General features: G+C 32.5%; 1 protein-coding gene and 1 long non-coding RNA gene across 2 annotated transcripts; both read left to right on the top strand.

Moving 5' to 3' along the window:
- The first annotated feature begins 1,782 nt into the window (after positions 1 to 1,782).
- Positions 1,783 to 7,959, top strand: LOC123692618. Its single transcript, XM_045637382.1, has 3 exons — positions 1,783 to 3,324; positions 5,778 to 6,527; positions 7,895 to 7,959. Exons 1-3 carry the CDS (start codon positions 2,109 to 2,111, stop codon positions 7,957 to 7,959), a joined length of 2,031 nt encoding a protein of 676 aa, XP_045493338.1. The 5' UTR covers positions 1,783 to 2,108.
- A 3,010-nt stretch (positions 7,960 to 10,969) lies between these two features.
- On the top strand, positions 10,970 to 11,569 carry LOC123692830. Its single transcript, XR_006751604.1, has 2 exons — positions 10,970 to 11,427; positions 11,511 to 11,569. It is a non-coding gene; the product is annotated as an uncharacterized LOC123692830 (long non-coding RNA).
- Positions 11,570 to 13,031: the final 1,462 nt, after the last annotated feature.

The following is a 13,031-nucleotide window of genomic DNA, read 5'->3' as shown; positions in this document are numbered from 1 at the left end:
TATGAGTATAGGATAATGTGTCACATTTTGGAGTATGTTTATTACTACTAAGTACGTCTTTTCATATTATTATATTTAAATAAAAAACGGATAGAATAGTATAAATCTATATTTACAAAACAAACAGAAAATATGCATTATTTTAAATCTTGGAACTGCCGTAGGTTTGATGTATCGGTGGCCTTTGTTAGACTGCTCATTGCTGTTCAGCATCCAGTTAACTCGTCACGTTGCATTTATTATCCATTTCTCTTTTAAATTAGGCTCTTTCGAAAATCTATAAATAAATAGGACAAATGAAAGCTAAGGAAAAATAGAATAAAATTTAATATTTATAATGTTTGTCTTTTCTAAAGTATCGATACTGTCGATATGCGCCACATGCATCACTAATCCGACATTAGTTTGTTTATTGCAATAATATTCCAGAAAGTCTTGTTTGCTGTTCAATCTATATTAGTACTTATTTCTTATGGATTAAGGTTCATTTTGACTTAATATTTTTATAAATTTTTGACAAATTACGACAAGCGAAGTTGTTACATAAAATATATTTAAAATAAATTAAAATAAGACTTACCGATGGTATGAAATGCCTCGATTGCTGATATTATTTCGTCTGCTATCATTTTTCCACTCTAATACCGAACAACACGCTCTAATTATTGAATAAATATGGAAATAAGGTTTGACAGTTGACAACCGGCTCGAATATTTTTCTGCGCACAACTGAGAGCCAGTTAGGTGCTCTTACCTTACTAGTGACACGTGGGCCACGCCCACATCGCACTTCTATTATGTTCTTACTGTTCTGTGCACTGAACCTTTGCACAGAACAGTAAAAACAAAATATAGGTACCTATAAAGTGTGAAGTGTGCGTGGCAATGGGGAATACCACAGGGAATACCTTGGGAATACCGAATATACGTGTACACAATTGACACTGCACATTGTACCTTTATCAACTGGACTTAATGATCAATGCCTTTAATAATATAAACACAATTATATAAGTACATAATTATTATGTATATACTACTCTTTCTCTTCGGGTGCTAAATAACTAAAAGAAAACCTTTTTTTTATTGACAATATTATATAAAACATAAAACACAATACCTAATATGATTATATCACAGTTTTGATTCTCCTGCATAATATAAATAAACAAATAATCTACCTAACTGTATTTTCAAATTTCTATATGCCTTTTATCATTTATTCCGAAATCCAACTCTGGAGGTATTTGAATAATATCTATTAGGTACTTGCAATTTAATTTTATAGGCGCCTACACGACTGCGTCTGAGACTTCGAATGGTAAAGCGTAAAAACGAGGTAAACGTAAAACTCTGCAGTGGGAAGACAAATTTTTAACAAAAGCTTCCTCGAGTAAACCACAGAACAGTAAAAACCTTAGAGCATAAAAACAAACCAAGGGTGCCAAGAGTAAACTAATGAGATGATACTGTGGATGATACCTACATAATACAATGATAATAAAAAGCGTAAGTATAAAAAGTTTCGATCTGATATTATTATGACTTACAATGTCATAAAATCTGTGCTTAAATCGAGGTTATAAAAATTTTTAGTAATGATTTAAAATTAGGTAAAAAAATAATATTTTTGGCCTATAATAATATAGGTAGATATTAGGTGAAAAATTATGACTTCTTAATATGTTCAAAATACCTCACAATAAATATGATATAACGTTTATGAATATAATATAATTATAACCTTAACAATGCAACGCGAAATTTACTGTTATCAGGTAGGCAGTATTCTGAAAAGCAAACGAAAAAAATACGATAAGGGCACTCAGAACACTGTAAAGTTTATTAATGATGCCATTTCTCCGTTGCCATATAAATATGAAACAAAATACACAAAGACTGAGCAAAATAATGCTACTAATAAAAAGTGCAAAGGATACAATATATGTAAATGTAAACTTCGAAAACAGAATAGAACATACAACTTGAAAAATGTTTCAAATCTTACTGAAATCAATAATGATAACCCAATAAATAAAAAGAGCAACAAAAGCCGATTCACTTTATTTTCAAAGAGGAGACGAAGTTATCAAGTAAATCCTAAAAGAATGTCACTTATTAGCTTATATCGCAAACGTGCTAACCGTACAACAGAACGTACGGACCAAGACATGGTAAATAACAACAAAATTAACGCGAAAAATGAAAATATTGCAGAAACGAAGAAACCAAAAATTGCAAACACTGGGGTAACCCAAAATAATAAAAATAATAAATGTAACAACAGTAAAATGGAAAAGATTAAGAATAAGAGTAACCAATCTCGAAAAGTAAAATTTAACTTCGAGCCTACTGATACCACACTATATCCAGAACCTTTATCTGATAAGAAAAAAATCAATAAAGCAACAAAGAAACAAGGACACGCTTTTAAAAAGCCATTCCCAACTAATACCGAAGAAATTTATAAAGAGGAGTATCATAAAAATAAGGAAGAGAAAGAGGTCTCGCCAGACATGAAACATTTTCTTTCGAGAATTGGTGCTGGAGATCAAATTTTAAAAGTAAAGAAAAAATGCAGTAATGTTATATTAGGATTTCTAAATCATAAAAAACATTACATTGAGAAACAACCGCCCCCGGCGCCTCTATTTGCAGTAAAAGTCGATTCCTCAAATTTTCAAGTTTTAAACTCAGCCGAAATAAAAAGAAAAGTTAAAGCTATGGGAAACGTTGCTAAAAATGAGACATGTGTATGTCCATCACGATTAAAGAAAGCGAAACAATACGGTATAGGTGATACATGTGAAACTGGAATTTGTGAATTAGCGGGAAAAGATAAATATAATCGTTTTAATTGTAAATGTGTAAAAAAAGCTATTGTAGAATGCAGTGATACGACATGTGATGAACCATTCATTAAACAAACAAAATTAAGGAAAAATTTAATAAATAATTACGTTTCTCCAAAGACCAATAATCCTATGTTTCAAATGGTTTTAGACAATAATCACATGAATATTTTGAACACGGGAGAAATTAAAGACGTAATAAAAACCGCGTCGTATACAGGCATATGTCCAACAGGAGTTTGCAAACAATCCGCAAGAAATAAAAGAGCCGTTTTAAACTGTAAATGCGTAAATAAAAAACTTTCGCCTGGTCTATACGAATGTGATGAACGTACATGTAAGCCAAAGAGATCGCTGTTTTATATTATTTGCTCAAGAATTTTCAGCGGAACTGATGATTGGAATACTGCCCGCCGTACTTATAATCCAAATCGAAGACGAGCTCTGCAATTAGGTCCGAATATCAATCAATGTAAGTTATTATGGACAATTTTTAATTGATCATTTTTTGATCAAATTAGTTATTAGTTTATTATGCATATCATATTTAAATATTCTCAAAAAATCCTTTTTCTTATGACATGAGATGAGATAACATTAATTTGTATACCTACTTATCTACCCGATAACTTAAACATTGTTAAATTGTGGTGTTTTTAAATATTTATAATAATTTTCATTCATCTTCAACTAAATACTCGATATTAAATACTAGATAAACTGAAATAAAAATAGGTTTTGAAAAATTAAAAATTATTAGTCAAGTTAAGTACCTAAAATATTGCCTAGTATGTTTTGTATTGAATGTAGAAGAAAACAATATGGAATCGAAATACATAGTAAAAGCCGAAATAATATACAGGGTGGCCCAAATGTCGTGGATCAAACGCAACAAGGGGTTAGGCGAGGTCATCAGCAGCAAAAAGTTTTTCTACGGGAGGTCTCTAAGGTCAACCACTGCAGAGTTATAATTTATTTTGTATTTTTATGAGAAAATTGGCTTTTTGAAACTTATTCTTATTAAAATTCGAAAAAATGTACACCTATATCTTTTTTATCCTTTTAACTAGATTAGTACTGATTAGTCCTTGCGTTAGACATGCTATTTATGGTTGTTTATTGGGTGTGTTGAAGATAATCTTCAATTTTATGAATTACTTTTTTCTCAAATCATAACTTTTTATTTACTTCGAACCCCACTGTGAAAAAAAAATACTCTACCGAAAAGTGACGCTGTATTTCAAGTTTTGGCGCATTCAATGGGGATTCTGAAAAGGTATTACACATGGCCATGAGTAGGTCTAGTATCTTTCAAGGACGAAATAACAAAACAACGATTGCAAAATAATTGTTTTATTAAAGCAAAACATTATACAATAAATGCTCAAAATTACTGCCTCTGACCATAATACACAATCTGCACCGTCTAATAAAATTTCTACGTAACCTACGGAATGCACCTCTGTTGTTAGTAACTTGTTCCCTAGCAAATTCGAGCTTTTTTCGTAGTTCTTGTTCAGTATTGTTCTCTCTTTGGTAAACTATTTCTTTAAAATAGCCCCAAAGAAAAAAATCTAATGGATTTAAATCGGGCGACCGGGGTGGCCATGCAATAGGTCCTCCTCGACCAATCCACCGATTGGGGAAGCGCTCATTCAAATGATCTCTAACTGCTCGAGTGTAGTGAGGCGGGGCGCCGTCATATTGCAGCCACATTTCTGCTATTCTTTCTTCTGAAACTTCAGCTTCGTTAAGAATTTGGTTTAAATTATTTTGTAAAAAATTTAAATAATGAGCACCATTCAGTCTTGCTGGCATTTCATGCAGCCCCAACTGCTGGTTAATTATACCAGCCCACATGTTAATGCCATACAGATGCTGGAATCGATCATTTCTTATGATATGGGGATTCACTCTGGAGTAAAAATGTAAGTTGTGGATATTGAACACTCCCATTCTTCTAAAATTTAACTCATCCGTCCATAAAACATTATTGAAAAACTGCGGATCCTCTCTGTTGTATCTTAGCATCTCTCTGCAAAACTGTACTCTAGTTGCATAATCACCGGGCAGCAAAGCTTGCACTTTTTGCACATGGTAGGCGTGATATTTATTCCTTTTAATAATACGTTGCACCGTCGATCTTGGAATCCCGAGATTACGGGATATTTGGCGTTGACTTACACCAGGATGCAATCTTAATTCTCTCAGCACTTCATCTTCATTTTTTTACCAAAGAGAGAACAATACTGAACAAGAACTACGAAAAAAGCTCGAATTTGCTAGGATACAAGTTACTAACAACAGAGGTGCATTCCGTAGGTTACGTAGAAATTTTATTAGACGGTGCAGATTGTGTATTATGGTCAGAAGCAGAAATTTTGAGCATTTATTGTAAAATGTTTTGCTTTAATAAAACAATTATTTTGCAATCGTTGTTTTGTTTTTTCGTCCTTGAAAGATACTAGACCTACTCATGGCCATGTGTAATACCTTTTCAGAATCCCCATTGAATGCGCCAAAACTTGAAATACAGCGTCACTTTTCGGTAGAGTATTTTTTTTTCACAGTGGGGTTCGAAGTAAATAAAAAGTTATGATTTGAGAAAAAAGTAATTCATAAAATTGAATATTATCTTCAATACACCCAATAAACAACCATAAATAGCATGTCTAACGCGAGGACTTATCAGTACTAATCTAGTTAAAATGATAAAAAAGATATAGGTGTACATTTTTTCGAATTTTTATAAGAATAAGTTTCAAAAAGCCAATTTTCTCATAAAAATACAAAATAAATTATAACTCTGCAGTGGTTGACCTTAGAGACCTCCCGTAGAACAACTTTTTGCTGCTGATGACCTCACCTAACCCCTTGTTGCGTTTGATCCACGACATTTGGGCCACCCTGTATATTTTGTTACAGATGGTGGGGTGAGGAGGAATTTGGAAAATAATACTAATGTTGAATGTATGTGCAACTGCGAATGTGACAAAAAATCTGTGAAGAAAAATAAGAAAAAGAAAGTCAAACGAAAACCATTCGCAAAGAAACATCCAGTTGTTAAACGTACTAGTATTTTTAAGAAAGAAAATATGTCAAAAAAATTTCATCAACAAGAAGTAAAATTTTCGAAACTGAAAAAGAAAAGAGCAAAGGAACAAAGAAAGAAAGAAAAGGAGGAACAAAGAAAGAAAATAAAACTTCAAAAAGAAATTGAAAAGCTAGCTATGAAGGAAAGTAATAATACAAATTTTTTAGGAAATTTTGTTAACGGTGTGCTTAATTTAACCTTACAAACTGTAAGGCGATTTTTCACGGTTATAGTATCTATCATATTCGATCCAATAAACAGTTATTTATACACGAAAGACAAGGTAAGCAATCCGCTTGATTCAGCAAAATCTTTCAAGCGTTGGATTGTGGATACTTGGAAGTCAAAAGACTCAAAATTTTACAAAACCATAGCAGATTCGAACGCGATTAACGTGCTTGCGGACCATTTAGAGGATTCCGCAGTTTTCCAAACGTTTACCAATAAAGGTCGCACACAAGTGGAGAGGAAAATATACGAAAGGAAATTTAAATTGCGTAAAAAGAGAATGCGAAAGCGTCATGACGCTGCACTTTATGGGTGTCGACACATGCTCCTTACCACATTAAGGAAGCACCCTTGTTTGTGGGTGTACCACATATGCCCCAATTGTTATCCTCAATGTTTGAGTCTTTTAACGATTTTTACTAACTTTTTTCATATTTTGTTGTATTTAGGAGCCCTATTATGTTGGACTCCATGTATTATGATGATGGAATTAGTGCGTGCGTTCTTGTGTTGTGTTGTTTGTACACAGTGATTTTATACTAAGTAAATTGTGCTATATTAAATAAATACATGTTTTTTTTAATTATTTTTTTTTACTTATAATAAATATTCCAAATCTTTTTGCCACGAAATTACTCAAAAAACTCAAGCTTTATAAGTTTCTGGGTCATCTACAGGGTTAGTTTTCAATGACCGGACAAATTTTCAGAAATGGTTCAGAGTCGATAACATTTTAGATCTAATGAAAAAAAAACGTTTTTTTTTTTTAATTAGATTCCATTCCACTAAAAAGCGAACGTGTGGATATTACAAAAGCACAATTCAGTTCTAACCTTGATAGGTAGAAGTTAGCACACACATAAATTTGGCGATGCGCGCACGCACACAAGTGCATTAATGATTCTGGCGGTGTTTACGATTTAGGAAATTTTTAAGACATTTTCAAATGAATGCTATTATTTTTATTTTATTTTATCCGACAATAATGTTTCAAATGTACCTTTGATTTAATATCTAGATCTTAATTTTAAATTTTGGCTGGTCATTGAAAACTAACCATACAAGCGAGCGAGTGGCACAGGTAGGTTTCGGTGAAATTTTGCTGTTAAATGTTATGGAAAAATTTTCTATAAAAGGTAGGTTACTTTACAATAATTAGTAATTTATCAAACTAGCTGCTCCGCGCGGTTTCATCCCCGTGGCTCCACTCATGTTGGTCGTAGCGTGATGATATATTATAATAGCCTATAACCTTCCTCGATAAATGGGCTATCTAACACCGAAATAATTTTTCAAATCGGACCAGGTAGTTCCCGAGTTCAGCGCGATCAAACAAACAAACTCTTCAAGCATTATAATATTAGTATAGATAAATAAAACAAAAATAAGTTGAAAATTGAAATCCCAATTTAATTGTAACAACAACAACAAAAACACAGTCTACACAATTCGAACATTAATACAAATGGACTCCATACAATACACGTTATAAAAACAAGAAACAATTGAAAATTTTGTTTACAAACTTTAAGAAAACTTATAAATTCAGGGTACATCCATGGACAACATTTGTATATTAATTTACAACGCCTGTGCCTTACTGTTCTCATATATATTTTGTCGCATTTGTAATCCATCACTTCCCTACTTTTCTTTCGTTTACATCTCGAATTTTTGCCCCTGTGTATTTTACAATAGAATAGTTTAAAAACCTTTTTAGGTAAACAAAGAAAACAATTGCATAGCTGGTTCCTCTTACAAGGGAAACAAAATAGTGCATGTTGATAGTTTCTACAGATTGTTGACTTTTTATTAGGGAATAAAAATTGGCAATGATTGGAAGTTTCACAGGACGAATGGTGATCACAGCTGGCAGTACATGGATATAAAGCCCAGTTAATAAAACTGCCTGATGGTGACGAGGCAATACATGTACAAGGAGCTGGCGAGTATGGTTTCGTTGCCTGCATCTGTATGCCTTTGTCCCTTTTCTCAGTACATTTATTAATGTGCCGACATTTATGTTGACTTATTTTTGCATGTTTACATCGATGGCCGGGTCTTCCTTGTCTATAGCCAAGGTAGGTGTTGTCGCAAATGACTGGATATATCAGTGGTTGATTGCGTTTTATTTTAGAAAATAAACTTCCCTTTTTCCGTTTGTTTTTTTCAGTGTACAATACTATTGGACCAGTGCATTTACAAGGTTTAGGCTTGGATGATTTAAAATTAAATTTGGAAAATTTTCTAGCCTTTTTCTTACACTTGCATTTTCGGTCCGTAACATAATATGGATAAATTGATTGCTTAGGAACATAACAGCAACAATTACGAATCGACTTTGATGTAAAGAAATCTTTCGTACACGTGCATATTTGAGGTCTCTTAATAATTTTATTATATTGAGTTCCTACGGTACATACACGCGTTTCAGGCCCCGTGCGACTCATTGATTGTTTAGATTTAGTTTTTGTGTTTTGTTTGCAAGTCTTCTGTTTTAGCAAAATACACTGAGTGGCAACAGCTTTTATATTTTGCTTCTGAGAATACTTAAGAGATGTATTAATACTAACAATTTCTTTCGAATCCTTGTGAATATATCCTTTTTCAAACATATTACATTGTGTCCCAATGCATACGGTTTTGGTTATTTTAGATTTTTTAGAGTACGAATTACATTGTGTCTTTTTACTATATGAAACTTTTGTAATTGAGCAATATGGTGTGTTATCCTTTTTTGCTGGTTCGGCTAATCGTTTGTGGCATTTGCAAAATAATTTTTTTACTTGGCCATAAACTGTATTTTTTTTCATAATCAATGATGTCTCCTCAGTGATGTCTTCCTGTTCTTTTGTTTTCGTAATAGTTTGTACTCTGTCTCCACATCCGAATTCAATGATCTTTGGAGTGAATATATTTCTATTTTTTATAGTTATCCCTTGCGAACGCCTTACATTATTTCTTCGTTTCGAATATATCTCAGAGTTATTATTATTATATTTGCATTTCGTGTTATATTTTTGTGTGCATGTTTCACTATTGCTTTTTTTCACACTTGCTTGTACACCAGCTACTTTTTTTCTTCCATTTACACCACAAGAATCAGTTGAAAGCTTTTTATGTACAAGTATTCGGTTCTTATTGCATACCTGAGTGTATTTTTCTTTCATGTATTTTCTAGTATTTTCTGTCTGACAAAGAGACTGCTTTGATTTTATAATTATCGCCTTTTTACTCTTAGTTACATTGACTTTGAAACCCTTTGAATTTTTGTCTTTACATGATGTTGAGCAGTGTAATTTGTGAATTATTTTACCATTAGATTTACTTTGAGTAGCGGGCGACATTGTTTTATAAAAATAAGATTGTGAAACATCAGGAAACTGTAATAACGGCAATTTAAAGCATTTGTCTTTTTTATTTTTACATATTGGTTTAAATGGCTTTTTATTCTTAAGACATTCATCACAATTTTCTTTTGGCAAATGTTTACAGTTAAAATGCATATTCCAATAAGTTTGTGAAAAGGGCCCATGTTGAGGCTTGCAAGAAGTAAGATCTTTTACTTTCTCAATTGATGTCGTAGTGCGTTTCGAAGGAATTTGGGTCAAAACAGGATTGCTTTTGACGTTGAAATCAGAAATAGATGAAAGAAGCCCAGACTTAATTTTTTTCCATATACTTATTTTTTCACCTGTTATACAAATATCCTTGTAGAGAACCGCCTTATATTTTCTTTGTTCAGGAGCAGAATCATAATTTATTGACCTCCGAGCTAATTTGCAGTTAACCTTATTTCCAACGCTTAATTTTGGCTTCAGTAACGTATTCATGTTTCCGCTTTCTTGCTGCATTTGTGGTATATTCTTTGTTTCCCTAGTAGTACATAAATCTCTATTAATTTCATTATTGTTCACTGGAGTCTCCATTAACTGGGAAATATTTACCTCCTTCCTAAAATTACTTGCCTCATTATTTTTAATTAAAGGATCAATTTCTTGTATTTTCGGCGAGCATTTCATTTTGCTGCTATTCTTTTGTGATCGATGTGGCTTAGGACTTTTCATTTCAATATGTTTTTCTAATGAACGAACTTCAGAAATCTAATTGTTATGAAATGACAACAGTTGCACTGCAAATTTCAGCAATTAATGGTTTTGCTTATTTGTTAATTGTTTTCATAATCAACTTCATAATAATACCTAAATATAAATAGTAGATATATTTTAATGGTATCACGTACTTATTGGGATTTTAAAACAGTAATAATAATTATTCTTCATTTATGAACTAAACTAATTTATGGCCAATGATGATTGCTGATTCAACAACATAACACTATAATATTATATACTGAAATTAAATATATATTAATATAGACTCATATTAAATAACCTAACCTAAATACGCTAGGATAGGATTATATTATGACAAAAGACAATAACAACTTTCTTTCATTCTTGACACTGAAAAATAAGGTAGGTCTAGAACTTGTATAGAACAAATAGTAATTTTATTAACTTTGTTTTATTCGGTTTAATTCCAGAAATTGATAGGAAAATTAATTTAAAAACTTCTCATTATTTATGAAATTGAATTAATGATATTTTATTTTTCCAAAGATATTTTCGTCTCGTCTATAACATCACGTACCAAATGCGTACCAAGATCACATAGATAATTTCTTGGAAACTTTATTTTTGACCTTATAAGCATAAAAATATAGTCTTGTTATATCTAATTTAATAACCAACTTACTTACTATCGACGAAATGTTGTTTTTATTACCAATGAAACTTTAACACTTTGACAGCTAAGTATTTTATTTATTTCCAATCTCTGACAGCCGATCACGTCCCCTGTCCGTGACAGTTTTTTTGTTAGAGACGCTGATCACGTACTGCGTACGTGTGTGAATTTCAATACTGTTTACTTTAAAACAACGGCCTGTAAGCGTGATCCGCGTCATGTCAAAGCTTAGATGAATGTTTTGGCTACACACACAAACGCACTTCAAATACTTGCGGTGTGTGGGGTGCGGGAAACAAAGGATCGCACGAGCCGGGTCGACACTCGACTCTCGCGCGCCAGTTGCCTAAGCGATCGAGACGTGTGACAATTTTTGGCGCGAAATGACTTCGCGACGACGATTTCGTCTGGATTCGGAAAGAGAAACTAGAGATATTATTGACATTTTGCAAAATGATGAGGATTCGGATATTGAGGAGAACACCACGATAATAGAAACTGAAGGTAAGCTATTGATTTACTTGTATTTTTGTAAGATCGTAATTGCTTTTGGTTTTGAATAAGTACCTACATGTTTTGTTTTTCAGAGGCAATAGACGAGTTTAGAGCCGGTCAAGAACAATTAGAAGTTAGTGATGAGGACATACCCGAGCAGGAACATACCAGAAGACATACCAAGCACCGATAAGGACAAGGGGGCGGTCAAGGATTAGAAGAACAGGTCTAGTCTTACTGCCCAGATTGCAACGTGCCCTTGTGTTATGACCCGTGCTTCAAAAAATACCACACCAGGAAAGACTACACGTCATAAAATTCGAAAAATGTTGATGTTAGAGTTTTTTTTTTTTTGAAAACGTGCCTCATTCTAAGTTGATTTTATAATAAAAAAAATACAATTACACATGTTTTTATTATTTTATATAATAATATAAAATATCTTCAATACAATGAAAAAAAAATCACGGCCGCAACTATTATAGTTTTTTTTCTATGAAACTAACAAAATGGTCAAAAAGTGCCGGCGCGCCCAGAATGGTACGCTCATTATGTATGCGGCTAATTAGCATAAAATAAGCGCCACGTACGTCGGACGTGATCCGCTGTCAAAGTGTTAATATATCCTAAAACATCTACATAAGAAAAGCAAACTTTTCTTCCTGACCATCAAAATGGTAGTTACCTATATCTACAATTTTTTGCGTTTATTCGAACCCGATTAAAGAGTATTAATCTAATAATAACATTGATGACGATCTCATTTTGGTCTCAGGATTAGGTTAATTATTAGTGAGGAAGATAGGGGAAGTGGGCCCAAAGGGGGCACCTTACCGGAAAATTAAAAAAAATGAAGTTTGAAAAGAAGTTAAACCATTTATTTTTTTGCAAAAAGTTCCATTAATAAATACTTTTGAATGCTAAGTGGTTAAACTTGTCAAAAGTTAAAGTATATAATAATTATTAACAGTTTACTAAAAGCCTACGATTGCCTGCTTTGCCCGAAGGGGAGGCCTAAAGCGGGCTTTCGTTTAGGGCAAAACGGGCAGTAGTTAGGTAAAGCGGGCAGGCCTGGATTTAAACAGCAGATTTCAAAATATACAGCCACAAATAATATATAAATCTAATAAATAGAGTAAAAGACAAAAATATTTTATAAGTTATGTACTTATTTCAAACAGTCACACAATTATTTTTAAATTTAAATATGAAACAAAGGAACTTAAAAAAATAAAAATCTCATAAAGTCACATAACAAAATTAAAAATAAATTTATAATTGTCATTAATGATGAAACATATTATAAAGGTCAGCATAACATGTGAACGACAAGTATTTAAACAAAATAAATCCTAAAATAATGTAATAGGTAGGTATACAAGTTCCATAAATTCTTGTTTAGACAGCCCGTAAAATAAAGAGTCCACGTATTCCAAAAGCTCCATACCTTGTTCCGTAGAAAAGACAGTAGTAAACCTAACAATTAGCTCATTACACGAACCCGATTTAAGATGTCTTTGCAATGTCGTTCTTGGAATCCCATATTTACCTAGTTGCTACTTTTTTGACAGGTTTTCCTAACTCTTGCACTTCACGCATTGCTTGCTGCATAG

The sequence above is a fragment of the Colias croceus genome, chromosome 6 (assembly GCF_905220415.1).
Source record: "Colias croceus chromosome 6, ilColCroc2.1".
NCBI classification, from domain to species: Eukaryota; Metazoa; Arthropoda; class Insecta; order Lepidoptera; family Pieridae; genus Colias; species Colias croceus.
This window is presented reverse-complemented; position numbering and strand designations above follow the sequence as displayed.

What these genes read in the sequence shown, in the direction of transcription:
- LOC123692618 (XM_045637382.1), top strand. Translation starts at nt 2,109, where the DNA reads ATGTCACTTATTAGCTTATATCGCAAACGTGCTAACCGTACAACAGAA. An exon ending in AGGTCCGAATATCAATCAAT is followed by an intron (nt 3,325 to 5,777) that starts GTAAGTTATTAT and finishes ATTTTGTTACAG; the next exon opens with ATGGTGGGGTGAGGAGGAAT. An exon ending in CACATTAAGGAAGCACCCTT is followed by an intron (nt 6,528 to 7,894) that starts GTTTGTGGGTGT and finishes AAACCTTTTTAG; the next exon opens with GTAAACAAAGAAAACAATTG.